The 14996-nt window shown below is 38.2% G+C and overlaps 1 protein-coding gene across 2 annotated transcripts in view; it reads left to right on the top strand.

Moving 5' to 3' along the window:
- Nucleotides 1–14996, top strand: part of SWT1 (SWT1 RNA endoribonuclease homolog) — a 114686-nt gene that overhangs the window by 38318 nt on the left and 61372 nt on the right. For both annotated transcript variants that reach the window (XM_045298109.1, XM_045298110.1), the window contains exons 10-12: nt 6834–6927; nt 11880–12022; nt 13615–13775. In XM_045298109.1, the coding sequence (XP_045154044.1) occupies nt 6834–6927; nt 11880–12022; nt 13615–13775 (398 nt within the window). The remainder of the gene's footprint in view (nt 1–6833; nt 6928–11879; nt 12023–13614; nt 13776–14996) is intronic.

A 14996-nucleotide genomic window follows, 5' to 3' on the forward strand; every position in this document is an offset into this window, starting at 1 on the left:
AAAAAAAAAAAGGAAGAGGGAAAAGCAATTTAACCATGTGGGGGGTGGGGGTCAGTGCAGGGGGAATGATCTAAGATAGATGTGGTGCTGACTGTACAATTTCCCTTGATATAATTAAATGATTGAAATATTCCATTATATGATATGTAAATTGTATGCCAATAAAAATGTTAGGGGGGAAAAAATGGAAAGCCTTATAAATAGTTAAAAGTCTGTTTGTTGGCCTTTAAGAGTATTTTCCGGTTGAGTCTGATATGATGTCACACTGTCTACAAAGTCCATTTTTGGTATTCCCCAGGGATTTCAACACTTTTCTGCCCTAGCTGTTCTGTTGCATGCCCTTAGTGTTTCGCCCCAGCGTGATGGGGTCAGATTGTGCACAAATCCTGCACTGTCTCCAGTATTGTCCCCCGCAGCACTATGGTTTAGTGAGGGACGGCGTGTCTTGTGGTGGTGGGGTGGGGGGGGCCGCAGGGGGTGGGGGTGGGGGCGGCCCTATGGTCCTCTGTGCGGTGTCTTCTCTGAGCTGTAATACTGTTCTCAGGGTTTGGTGGGCCAGGATGTCCTCCCCTCCCTCTCCATCTCTTTTTGTTTCTCCCATGTGCTCTAATCAGGCACGCCCCTCTCCCCAAGCTGTAGTCTGTCCCAGTGCTGTCCTCTGAAGTGCATTCTTCCAAGGGGGCGGGGAAGAGGAAACTGTCCATGTAGTTGGGATTGGGGCCAGCCCCATGTTTTTTTGTATTAAATAGCGTGTGCTCACTTAATGTCTCTGCCATATAGATAATTTTTACAGTATTTTAAATGTTTTATAGGCTACATTAAATACTTAATAAACAAGAGTTTCTTTTTTGTTGTTTGAGAAAGTAGTAAGGATTTAAACATTTTATATGCACTTGGAAACAAAAACATTCATGCAAGTTGCTTTAATTTTGTGACATTTGCTTTATTTTGGTGATCTGGAACTGAATCTGCTATATTTCCAGAGTAATTACTGACTTTGTTCTAATCCTGATGGTTTTTATTTAGGGATTGATATTATGGATGAAGGTAAGTGTTGGACTGTTAACTGCAAGCTTGTCGGTTCAAACTTACCATACCCTTAGCAGGAGAAAGATGAGGCTTTCTGCTCCTATAACGATTTGCAACTCTAGAGACACTATATAGGATTGTTCTGCATTGAAATTGACTAAATGACAATGAGATTGGCTGGAGGCCTTATAGGCAGTGTCCTTTTGTGTGTCTTGTTTCTAAATTGCTAAAAGATAGTCTCAGGGATTAGCCTTGGTTCTTGGCTTTAAAGAGTGTCTAGGGGTAACAGTCTTAGTCTTCTAGTCTCCTTCCAGTTTGTCTGGCTTTATTATTATTATTGCTGCTACTTTTAAATCTGAATTTGAGATTTGCACCATATTTTCTCCCAACTGTTTTAGGGACCACCAACTATTGTGACCCTGGTTAGAATGACCAGTGGTTAAAATAGCAGGGCACCAGCTAGTGCTTCTGGTTTTAGAGTAGATACGGGTATGACTGGTGGACACTGGTTTCTTCTTTGAGCTTTGAATAATCTTTCTGTTTGGCTCTTGGCAAGTTACTTCACTAGGATTCAGAGCATGATTTTTATGAACTGTGATATGCCAGTGAAGTTGTTCCATGAGACGATTGATGGTCATAAGCCTTCAAATCTATGTGACTGGTGTTGGAAGGTATTTGGTTATGTCTGAGGAGTATTTGTGCTGATGTCTCCAAATTATTTGTTGGATAACTAAATAACTCAAAGTATGTTTTCAGTAAATCTTAGGAAAAGTGATAATACTTATTATCCTTAATTTCATACCTTTTGAGCAGTGTACTGTTACCTTTATGCCTCCTTTTGTATGCTGAATTGAATTGTTTAAATTTAACTAAAGTTTTGAGTAGTTATTTTGTTATAATTTACTCTCTGAGCTGGAAGAAGGAAAACCAATACTATGAGGGGGTACTCTACCCAAACGGAAAAAGCTCCGCTAGGGAAAGCTTTTTAGTAATATGCATTTTTCCGCTAGGTGAGCATAGAGCAACTCTCTTTGTGTTAGTGTTCCCAGCGGCATCACCTGGAAAGGGTCTGTCTGGTCACAGTGAATTTTTTTTTTTTGACTGTGAATCAACTTGAATATATTTTAATTCAAGAAGATATTTACGTTTCAACAGTTTCTGATGGGATGGCAGTTCCAGATGCCTTGTGATCTTTGTGCATTCTTAATTGCATATGATACGGAATGACTTTCTAGGATTCTTTGAGCCAGTCTGTGATTTCAACCAAATGCCCAGCTAGAACTACACAAAAGAATTTTTTTATAAAAACATTTTCACTCAAACCTCGTTTTTTTGTTGGCCAATTTAAGAGAACAGCTTGTGGCTGTGAAATTTTGTTTCCTGCTCTGGGGAAAAATGACACAGAAACTGTATTGATGTAGAACACAGCATACAAGGACAGTGCTATGGGAAAAACTCAAGTGTACGAGTGGATTTCTTGTTTCAAAAAAGGTGAAATGACAATTGATCACAAACCTTTTTCTGGATGTCCGTCAGTTTCCTGAACAGATGAAAAGGTTCTCAAAATTCATGCACTTGTACTCGTAGACCAGCAACGGACAACTGAAGAAACGGGGAGGTTATCTGGACTATCTTGCACATGGATTCAGTGAATTTTAACCAAAGATGTGGGACTGTGTGGCAGTTACATAATCTCTGTTGTCAACTTGTGAAGGGGTGGAGTCTAGCCTGTCAATCAGTTCATAGCCAATGAGGCCTCTGTGTGGGCATGGCCTTCTCCTGAGGATTCTGGAACTTGCCTTTTTCCCTGGAGGTGGGACATACAGTCTCTCTCTGCTTCATCTCCATGTGAGACATTCCTGCTCAGAAGACACACAGAGCTACGCTGTTGGCAGCCAGGGCCCCAGGAGCTGGAGGGGCCACGCAGAGACCCACGCTGGTGCTTAAATGCTTTTCCACAAGACTTTCCACTCACTGGCCTGTGATCTTCCTGCACTCGGCATCATTGCTTGTATTGCATGAGTCTAAAGAGGAATTTACAGAGGTGTATCGGACATCTGGGCAAATATTGGACTCAAGGAATTGATCTGGAATGGGCTGCAATATTTTCTTAATATACAATTACTCTTTTATATAAAGCTCTTTCTTATACACATAAGTCTCCCTGGATTTGTTTCTCTAGTCTCTATGAACTAATACAATGAGAAGGGTCGTGAAATTTGTGCCTTGGGTTCTAATTGACCAGGAAAAAGAGCATTGAGTGGAAGCATGCTAGACTTTGAAAGAATAGCTCTGAAGCAACCCAGGCTTTTTCCCAAGATCATTACCGGTGATGAGACATGGTGCTATTTTTACAGTCCAGAACATTATTCAATCCAGTCGAAGACGCCATCGTTAACCTTGCCCCTCAAAAGCTCATGAAGTGAAATCAAAGATCAAGAGGAGGCTCATTTGTTTTTTTGATGTGAGGTGGGATAGTGCATATGGAGTTCATTCTACCAGAGCAGACTATTAATCAAGCACTGTTTAAAGCAGTGGTTATACCAGAGCAGATTATTAATCAAACCATTCTACCAGAGCAGACTATTAATCAAACCACTGTTTAAACCATTAAACCATTTTACCAGAGCAGACTATTAATCAAACCACTGTTTAAACCATTAAGCCATTCTACCAGAGCAGACTATTAATCAAACCACTGTTTAAGCAGTGGTTCCCAACTGGGTTAGACCCCTTAGGGGGTCAAAGGACCCTTTCACAGGGGTCGCCTAAGACCATCGGAAAACACATAAATATTTCACACTATAATTACGTAGTTTTGTGATTAATCACTGTGCTTTAATTATGTTTAATTAATTATGTTCAATTTGTACCAATGAAAATGCATCCTGAATATCAGATATTTACATTATGATTCATAACAGCAAAATTGCGGTTATGAAGCAGCAATCAATGAAAGTAATTTCATGGTTGGGGGTCACCACATCATGATGAACTGTATTAAAGGGTCACGGCATTAGGAAGATTGAGAGCCACTGGTTTGGAGGTTCTGAAAAGATAGCATTTTAACAGTGTGTGACAAAGGCCTGATTTGTGCCAGAAAAAGGGACTGGTTTTACCACTTCAATAATGAAACCTGCTCATGTAGCCATCTCAGTGCACCAGTTTTTCGTTAAAAAACCGCATGCCTCTCATGCCTTATGTACCTTACTCACCTGACTTTGCTCTGTGCAAAGTCACATGAATGAAGAAGGACATGAAAGTACAGTGATTGGATGATGTAGAAGAGGTGAAGAAAAAAAATGAGGGAGGTCTTATCAGCTATCCAAACAAATGAGTTTGAAAAATGTTTCCAAGAATGGAATCACAGATTTGACAAATGTATTACCTTATATACTCTAATATAAGCTGTCCCAAATCTCAGCCAAGGCAATTAATTTTACCACAAAAACTGCATTAAAAATGCTCAAAAACTTGGCTTATACACTAGTATATATGGTAAGTATAATGGAGATTATTTTGAAAGTGATAAGGTTGTTTTGTAAAAAAAACTTAGAATACATAGCTTTGATTAAAAAAAAAATCCGATTTTTTTAGATACCCCCTCATATGTAAGTCATCTGATTAAGGTTCTCGGGTACAACTCTCTCAGGCTCATCACTTGAATTCTGTTTAGACTTCCCCATTAGAGCTTCTAAGGAGTTCTGGTAGTGTGATGGGTTATGTATTGGGCTGCTAACCATGAAGCTAACAGTTTAAAACCACCAGCCTCTCTGTGGCAGAAAGGTGAGGCTTTCTACTCCTTTTCTGGGTTATATAGTCTCAGAAGCCCACCACATTTCTACCCTGTCCATAGGGTTGGTATGAGTCAAAATTGACTTTGGCAGGGAGTTGTTGATTAAAGACTCTTAGGAGCTCTGGTGGCATAGTAGGTTATGTGTTGGGCTGCTAACCACATGGTCAGCAGGTCAAACCCACCAGCCTCTCTGTAGGGGAAGTAGGAGGCTTTCTGCTCCCATAAAGATGTGTAGTCATCTGTGGACAACTGGACATCCCTTGCAGAGGGGTAGTGGGGAGGAGATGAGTCACTCAGGGTTCAGTATAGCAATAATGAAACTCACAACCTTCCTCTAGTTCTTAAGCGCTTCCTCCCCCCAACTACCAGGATCCCAATTCTACCTTGCAGACCTGGTTAGACCAGAGGATGCACAGCAGTACAGATGGGAACTGGAAACACAGGGATGAACCCCTCAGGACCAGCGGTGACAGTGGTGATACCAGGAGGGGAGGGGTGGGGAGAAAGGGGGAAACGATCACAAGGATCTACATATAACCTTCTCTCTGGGGGATGGGCAACAGAAGGGTGGGTGAAGGGAGACACCGGGCAGTGTAAGATAAAATATAATAATAATTTATAAATTATCAAGGGTTCATGAGGGAGGGGGGCGCGGGGAGGGAGAGGGAAGGGAAAAAGGAAAATGAGCTAATTCCAGGAACCCAAGAGGAAAGTGAATTTTGAGAATGATGAGGGCAACAAGTGTATAAATGTGCTTTACAGAATTGATGTATGTATGGATTGTGCTGAATTGTATGAGCCCCAATTAAATGATTAAAAAAAAAAGATGTGTAGTCTCTGGAAACCCACAGGTGGCGTTTCTAATCGTAACCTTCTTATGAGTCAGAATTGACGCGATGGCAGTGAGTTTGAGTTACTAGAGACTCCTGAAGAGTTTGTCTTTGCATCTCTGCTTGATTAGCCCATGGACATGGCACACATTAGCTTCTTTTTAAATATGTTGGTTGAGTGGCTGAGTTTTCTAAATTGAATGGTAAGAGAAATGAGTTGTGTAACAGGGGCTAAAATCTGAGATGGAAAATAGAGTAAACTGGGAACAAAGTTGAGATCCAGGCTCATTGCCAAGTAATCCATAAAGTTCTGTAGATTCAAATGCCTTAAGTGCTTCTAAGGAAGATAGTATGAGGATCTACAAGAAAGACATTATTTTCACAAAAATTGAACTTTTACTAAAATGTACTAAAAATAAAAAGGATCAGACTCACTGCCAGCAAGTTGATTTGACTCATGGGGACCCTGTAGGGCAGGGTAGATCTGTGCCGGTGGGCTTCTGAGACTACAGTTTGTTCTGCTGGAGAAGAAAGCCTCACCTTTGTCCTGTAGGACAGCTGGCGGCTTCGAACAGTTGATTGCGTGGTTAGCAGCCCAATGCATAAACAATGCACTACGGGGCTCCTAAGGGCATTAAGGCTTGGAAAATTCTATAAATTATTTTTGTTCTCTTACAAGAGTCCATTTTACTGTGTCTGCATTTTAAATTTTTATTGATTTAGAGATTAAGGAACAGCAGACACAAGAACCAGGTTATATTAATGATAGTATATAGAGGCAGTTTTAAGCACCGCCCAATTATATGTATTTAAACCTGAACTTGCATTAAAATAAAAGAAATAAAAATAAATCTCTGTACTAAAATAAAAACCTTGAACCTTGCAGCTTTTAGGTTCTAGTTTCTCATCTACTGACTACATTTTTTTCGCTTTAAAGAGTTCAGAACTATTTAATTTTCAAACTGCTTCATTTCAGAAGTAAGGCTTAGTACGTAATTAAATCCACAAATTCAGAGTTTGAAACACATTGCGTTGCTTTGTCAAATTTTTCTCATTTTATTTAAAAAGTTTTTTTCTTTCCTTTTAGATATTTTTCATTTGTAAATACATTGAAAATTCTACTTGGGATAGTTGCAGATTCCACTTGCCTGTTAATAGTTGTTTTGCTAATTTTACAGATGGATTGAGTGATGAGAATAATGATGATCGAGTATTAAAATGCTGTCTTCAGTACCAGGAATTGTTCCCTTGTTCTCAAGTTATTCTATGCACGTGAGTTTCAAAGTCATTTCATTCTTTTGGTTCATCTTTTAGCTGTATCAGCTTACTCCAAAGTAATTTCAAAAATCATATTATATCCAACATATCAGCACACATATGAGGGGACTTCAAAACATTCATGGAACAGGACTTGGGGGCTCAGGACCATGATCTCAAGGAACATCAGAATCAATTGGCATAACTTATTCTACAAAGACAGTGCTACATCCTGTTGGGTGGGTAGCGACTGGGGTCTTAAAAGTTCATGCGTGGCCATCTAAGGTATAACAATTGATCGCTTCCCATCTGGAGGAAAAGAGGGATAAAAACTGGAGGACATGGACGTCATATGTCTGATGGACTAATGGTCCATAAGAGCATCTTTCTACATGACTTTGAGACCCAGGAGGACTAGTTTTTGATCAGCAACCACTACCTACAGCCCTTTAAAGGATCATAATGGAAGGTCCTGGATTGAGTGGTAGAAAAATGTGGAACAAATCTCAAAATCATTAAAAAAGCTAGGATTACTGGTCAGTTGGAGACAGAGCTCTCGACCCTGCTCTTTAGTCACCTTTCAGGTCTAGAAATGAATGTCTCTCCATAGCTCAATTTTCAGCCTTGCCATAGACAGCTCTGTCAGGGAAACATTAAGGAGGTATGCACCCCTTAGAATAATCAAAAAGGGCAGTATTTGCCCAAGGGTAAAGTTCAGAAGTGTAAAGAAAGAAGGAGAATGGAAACAGGAAGTAATTGTGCATGGAGAGATTTGCAGTGAAGGAGATGAAACAAAGTGGGTATGAATTGTTGAATGGGAAACTGATCTGCTCATTGGAACTTCACGCAATTCACAAAAAGCTTTTTTTTTAAATTGGTTAAAAGTGTAAGTAAAAGATAATGGAGCCTTTCCACAAACTTTTTGAAGCCCCCTCATATACTTTTCTAAGTCTAGGGAGCATATTCAATTGTATTGCTATTACATTGTATGACGTATACAGGAATGAGATCTACATCTAAAATCGGTGAGGCCAAAGCTTCAACTTCATTCATTGAATAATTAGAGAATTGTTGGAAAAGTTGGGGAAGTCAATCCTGATAAAACCATGCTGAAGTCAAAATCTGACCCTTGTCATATGGCAAGGAATTATTTTTTTTAGAGAGGGTGATAGTTTGTGTTGTGGTTGTGTTCTAGGAGTCTGCTGTAAATTAGACAGCCTGGGTGTAGTCTTGTCTCTACCATTTGCCAACTTTGTAACTTTGGACAAGATGCTTCGTTTCCTCGTGAGGAAAAAATAGTAAGAATAGCAATACCTGCCTTATGAGGTTATTGTGTGTATTAAATTAGATGACATATATTAGATGATTAGAAGCATGAAATAGTACCTAGAACATGGTGCTAAGTTTAAAGGTGTCTCAGGGTGATAGTCTTGTGGTTACTCTATCTTGAATCCATCTCTCTCCTCTGAGCTGGAGACTGGTATCTTAACCACTTATATCTATCTGTACTTGGATGTTTCATAGACCTCGAATCCTATCATCTCCAAAGGCAAACTCTTGATTTTCCCTGAAACTGAACTGTTCTTGGTCTGAATAATAAGTGGCACCTTCTACCTATTTGCTAAAGCTAGAAACCTGGGAGTCATTTTTTTCCCTGGCTTCCCTCATGTGTATCCAGTAAATTAGCAAGTCCAGCTGATTCTATTCCTCAAACTGTGTGGTCGTCTCTGCTCCTTCCGTCACCACCCCGTATCAAGCTGAATTATGTTTTTTTGAACATCTCTAGGAAAAATATGGTATCTACTTTCACACTGATTGTTCTTCATTTATTCTCAAAAAGCGAGACTGGTGATTTTTAATTTTTGGTAAATATTTATTACAGGAAATTTCAATAATAACCAAATTGAATAGAAGACCTAATAAAGCCCTAAGCACCAAACTAAAACACTTTTTAGGATTCTGCCTCTTTCGCTTGATTATTTTCATGCAGATCCATGTATTTTCAGGGGGAAAAAAACATAACATGGCATACTCAAATCTTAATTGTACGGTGTTGAGAATGGATACACCTGGGCGTCCCATGGCCTTCTCAATATATAGAAACACTTCCCTTATCCCAGAAAGCGCTCTTGCATCCTCCATGCATTTTCTGTTTTTTAAGATAGACGCTTAAGTTATCGATTTGAGTTTATTATAAATGTTCTCTAAGCATGACTTTCCTTGTACCTTATGAATTTTGGTACTTTGTATTTTGACTTTTATTCAGTTCAATATATATGTGTGAGTTATACATTTATTGCTTAACTCCACTTGCTTGTAAATTAACCAGATAATTCCCTGTCGTTGATTGGTGGTTTAATTATTTGTTGGCCTGAGGATACATTCTTTGATTTCTGCTCTTTCAAAAAAATTTTTAAATCATTTTATTGGTGGCTCTTACAGTCTTTTAAATTTCTCAACAGTTTGTTATGTGGCCTAGATGAATACTTCAAAAGAATGTATATATTGGGGGTCAAGATTTAGGTCTCATATTTGTACTGATTTTCCCCTTATTTTTTGATTATTAAGAAAAGAGAGCTAAAATCTTGAGATGTAATTGTGGATTTATCTAGTTCTGTCAGTTCTATTTTGTAATCTACTCTGGATTGCTTATGATTGTCTTCATGGGAAATTAATCTATTTTCCTTATATAATTGCCCTCTATGTTGATACTCCTGATTCTGTAGTCTTCTTTATATGGTGTTACTGCAGCTAATCCAAGAGGCCCTGGAGGCATGTCGGGTTAAAGTGTTGAGCTGAGAGACCTGAAAGGTTGGCCATTCAAACTCATGTGTCACTCTGTTGAAGATGAGACTGTTGACTTCTGTGATTATTGACAGCCCTGGACACCCTGTGGGGCAGTTCTCGTCTTTCCTATAAGGTTGCTCTGAGTTAGAATCGTCTGGATGGCAGTGGCTTTGGATTTAGCTAGTACGGGGGTTCTTGATGGTTTGGTGTGTTAAGCTAACCAAAAGGTTGATGGTTCAAACCCTATAGCTGCCTTTGGTGGGGGGTGGGCCGAGGGATGGAGGGGGACAGAAGATGAGGCCGTATGCTTCCATAAAGATTTGCAATCTTGGAAGCCGTGTAAGATTCATAATCGTGCAGTCTTGCGGCAGTTCTACTCCGTACTATAGGGTTACTATGAGATGATGGAATCACCTGGGGAGCAGTGGCCATAGCTAGTCTTTCTTTGGCTTGAGTTTATATGGAGTGTATTTTTTCATCCTTTTACTTTTGACCTCTGATGTCTTTATATTTAAAGTAGGTTTTTTAATAGGCAGCATATAGTTGCTTCTTTATTATCCTATCTGAAAATTTCTGACCTCTATATGTATAGACCATATCAACATTAGACATTTCGCTCCTTGTTTTCTATTCCATTTGTTTTTGCTTTTCCCCGTCTCTAGCGTATTTCTGTGTTTTTAGTGATATGCGATTACCATTTTCACTTATTTTATACCTCTTTTAAAAACCTTACTTGATCACAGTGTACTTTAAAAATAGTATTTTGCTATTTGGCAAGAACGTGCTTAGGTGCTTTGCTTTTTTTATTGTGGGGGGGGGCCTTGGGAGGAGGAGGGCTTTATCCCACATTGCGTGCTTTGAGCTTCTTGAATTTATAGTTTGGTGCCTACCTTTAATTTTGGAGAATTCTCGGTCTTTATTTCTTTTACTTCATTTTCTCTTTTGTCGTTCTGTAGTTATAGAGTTTTATTATAGTAACCAGCCTCTAGGATCTTCAGTGATGGAATAATTGAGCGTTCTGTTACCAATGGAAAAGATAGCAGTTCAAGCCAATGCAGCCAGCCTGTAGGAAAAAGACCTGGTTATTGAAGCCTGTAAAGATCAGAGCCTAGAAACTCTTTTGGGCAATTCTGCTCAGTCAGTTGGGGTTGCTGTGAATTGAGGTTGACTTGGCAGCAGCTAACAATCACCCCAGCCTGCAAGAGGGCCCTCAAGGAGCCGCTTCTCTGATATTCCTGTTCTTCTGCAGTCTCTTCCAACACCAGAAGTGGTGATGTATCACTTCTGGGATTAGGTTATAAAAGGTTATGGCTTTCTTCTTGGGTCTTTCCTGTTTGCTTTTCTCTGAGGCATCCTTTGCTCTGTGAAACACGATGTCATGTTTGAACAGTTCTCATCCGGGGAGTTTGTGTGTCTTGAAGGTAATTTTCACTTACAGTTGATGCTTATTTTAAATTTTTGTCCATGTTGTGATCTACGGGAATGTTAGTCTCATAAACTACTCTTCCATTAACAAAGACATTGAAGTTTGCTAGACTCTAAAATAATAATTTAATAAACAGATACATGATCATGTCACTTCCCCCCCATTCAACACTTTAAATATCTTTCCATTTATTAATGCCTATTTCTCTGTAAGCTCATAAGGTAGTCTTATGCACTGTGCTATACTCAGACTGACTTTTTTTATTTTAACCTTAAATTCAAACAATTTATGTTATGCTCAGTGAAGGAATTTTGAGATTGCCTGCTCTGTGAATTAATTCTCTTAGAGTTGGCTCTCTGAACCTGTTTTCTGTATTCTTATCCAGCTCCCACATATCAAGTGTAACTTTAGATGAGTTATTTCACATCACTTATACTTCAGGTTTCCTGTCTGTGAAATGGGAAAAAAATTCACATCTTAATCTCAGAAATTTGTTGTGAGAATTAATAGATTATTGCTTAGAACAGTGCCTCAGACCAGGAAAACACGCAGTAAGTGTTAACTGTTACTGTTCCCCAAACCTCCTGTGAGCATACTGTATGCTAATTCCTTTATTTTCTCTATTTCATAAATTGTTATGTTTTCTAAATTTGTAAACAAAGTATCAATACTTTCTGATTAGTTATGTGTATTGTTTCCATCTGGTTTATCTTATAATAAAAATATTTTTTTCTCCAAACCCTCCCAACTTTAGGGATGATAGAAATTTAAGAAACAAGGGTCTTATAAGTGGTGTGAAGTCACTCAGTAAAGAAGAATTGAATTCAGAGTTATTAAACTTATTTATGGTCACAGATGGGTGTCGTCAGCCTTGTGTTTCTAAGCCGCAATTGAAAGGTAGTATTCTTACTGTGAATAATTAGATATTTGTCTTACTGTATTCACTAATATTGGTAACATTTAGAATTAGTAACATTCTTCCTTTTGTATTAAAAATAGTAAGTTTGGAATATCTGGCTTGTAAAGAGAAAAATAAATGAAAATTACAATGATAATAAAAAACAATTAACATTATTGCCTCCAATGTGTACTTTTACAAATTAGATTGAAATTTTGCTCATTTGTTCATATACATTTTTACATTTTATAATTAATATATGCATGTTGCCTTTTACAATGCTGAATAAAACTTAAAATAATAGTAGCTATAGGAAATGCTCATTTGAGATGGAGATAATTTTTGGTTTCATGTTTATAACCTATTATTTATTTTTTTAATGATAATTTAGACAAAGGCACTAGCATTATTTATTTTCTTTTCTATTGAATGCTCTTATGTGATGGAATAGTACATCAAACCTGATACCATTTGAAAAGCTCCCAGTTTCCTTTGTGTGGGAAGAATTACTGAAGCCTCTAGTGTCACGTACTTTTGTTTGTTTGCAAGGGCCTACATATTAAGCAGCCCTGGTGGCACAGTGGGCTAAGTGTTAGGCTGCTAATGAAGTGATCCCTGGGACCCACCAGCCATTCTGTAGTAGATAGTGGAGGCTGGAAGAAGTTCTTGCCTCTGAAACCGTATGGAGCAGTTCTGTTCTATCCTGGTATGCCATAGCATCACTGTCAGTTGGAGTCAACTCTACCATAGTTGTTTTTGGTAGCCATATATATATATAAATGCTACTTCATTTGCCCTCTTCAGTGATGAAATATCTATTGTCAGAATATTCAAATGGCATTTAGAAAGAGTAACACAATACTCTAGTTTATTAATTTCTAGAAGTACTGTGCTTTTGGCTTGCCAATTATACTGTATTATTGCTATTTAAACCATTAGTTTACTTTTATGGTGATAAGCTATGTAATATTTTGTTCTTTGCCATACAGATTGCAGCTATTTATCTGGTATCAAAATAATATTGTTAATTAAATTGAACAACTTACAATAATAAAAGCTGTTGCTTTTTAAGGGACAAGTGTAAAGGTGGTTAAGCCAGAGATTGGGGCCTTTAAAAATAATTTATAGATGTTTGCTGAGATTACAAGAATATATTATTTGGGGGAGGAAACTACTTCTTGATCTGTAGTTATTAGTCCATAATTTCTGTTGTAAACGAATCTAAACCATTCTTGTAATTTTTTTATAATAGCAACACTAAAATTTAGTTAAAAATCACATTTATTTTAATATCATGCATTAATTTGAAGTGCTTTACAGAAGAGATAGAGGGTTTACTAAAGTAACATATTGATGCTGCAAGTGAAACTCTATAGAAATTCTTGTTTCTTGCCGTTAGCAGTCTAATACATAACTACTACACCATGAGGGTTCCCGAATGCTCCCTAATACTGTTTTTAAAAGAAAGGACTAGTTATTTAAGATCTGAATTACATATTGAAATACTTCTATAGCCAAATACTAATTTTACATGTAAAATATTTAATAATAGTCCCCTGAATAAATCCTGTAACTATTTGACTTTCAAAAGCAACATCCGTGAAAAAGAGACCTGAAGAGGAACCCACAAGTTCTGGACTATCTGTTGTCCTTGGAAGCATCATAGCTGAGCTGGAAAAGTCTCTTGGAATGGCTTTATCTTCAATATTAGAGATTGAAATGAAAATTGCTTTTGGAAATCTCTGGATGGAGGTAATTATCTCAACTTAGTAGTTGACAATTTCTTGTTAATGAAGATTTATTGTCTTTCTTGTATAAAAAGGAGCCCTGGAGGTGTAGTGGTCAGGTGTTGCACCAAGATCTGCAGGGTCAGCAGCTCTAAACCATTAACGGCCCCTCACCGTAAACAGTCACAGGCTCACATGCACCGGCATTGACTTGATGGCAGTGAGTGAGTGAGTCAGCGGCTTGTATGAAATACTATAAGCTTCATTGTAATCATCTCATTCATTTTTTTCTTGAAGATATTTTTGGAAAATGAAAGTTACTTAAACCTCAGGGCTAAGTTTTATCATTCAGCAAATATGTACGGTATGTCTACTGTGTGTTAGATGTGGAGATCTGCATGGGGTTCATGTACTAAGGTCACCACTTGTCAGTGTGTTGAACTGTGGTGGCATGTGTGTTGCTTTGATGCTGGAAGCTATGTCACTAGTCTTTCAAATGCCAGCAGGGTCACCCAAAGTGAACAGGTTTCAGCAGACCTTCCAGACTAAGAATAGACAATGAAGAAGGTTTTGGCATCCCACTTCTAAGGAAGAAGCTGCTGAAAACCTACACAGAGCTTTGAAGCGTTTTCAAATACTATTAAGACTGAACAAAAGAAGCAGAACATTTTCAGAGATAGTGCGGCAGATGGGCCCCTCAGGTTCGAGGGCACTCGAAATGTGACTGAAGAAGCGCTGATTTCTTGGAGAAGAGTCAGTGATGGGGACGTGCGTCAGACATAGCTGTAAGAGGATAGCCTTCGGAATATTCATTTGCTGATGGGGCATGACTCAAAACAGCTGCAAAAATCTTGTGATGATTGCAATTTGGAATATGTGAAGTATGAACTTAGGAAAATTGGAAGTGGTCAAATTTAAATGCAATGCATGATGATTGATATCCTAGGTATTAGTGAGCTGAAATGGACTGGTACTGGCCAATTTGAATCAGAAAAATCATATAAATCTTTATTATGCCTGGAATAACACAATCAAGAGGAATGGTGTGCCATTCAGTGTCAGACAGTATCTTGCTAAATCCATCATAAGGTGTAGCGCTACCTGTGGGTAGTTCTATCAATCCACCTTCAAATCTCATCATTAAATTATTGTTCAACTTTTATGCACCAACCATTAAAGTTTGTAATGAAGAAATTGAAGAATTCTACCAACGACTTCAGCCAGAAATTGGGTGAGCACGCAATCA

Source organism: Echinops telfairi, unplaced genomic scaffold, assembly GCF_000313985.2.
Source record: "Echinops telfairi isolate 266 unplaced genomic scaffold, ASM31398v2 ScPeMD7_7424;HRSCAF=8462, whole genome shotgun sequence".
Taxonomy (NCBI): domain Eukaryota; kingdom Metazoa; phylum Chordata; class Mammalia; order Afrosoricida; family Tenrecidae; genus Echinops; species Echinops telfairi.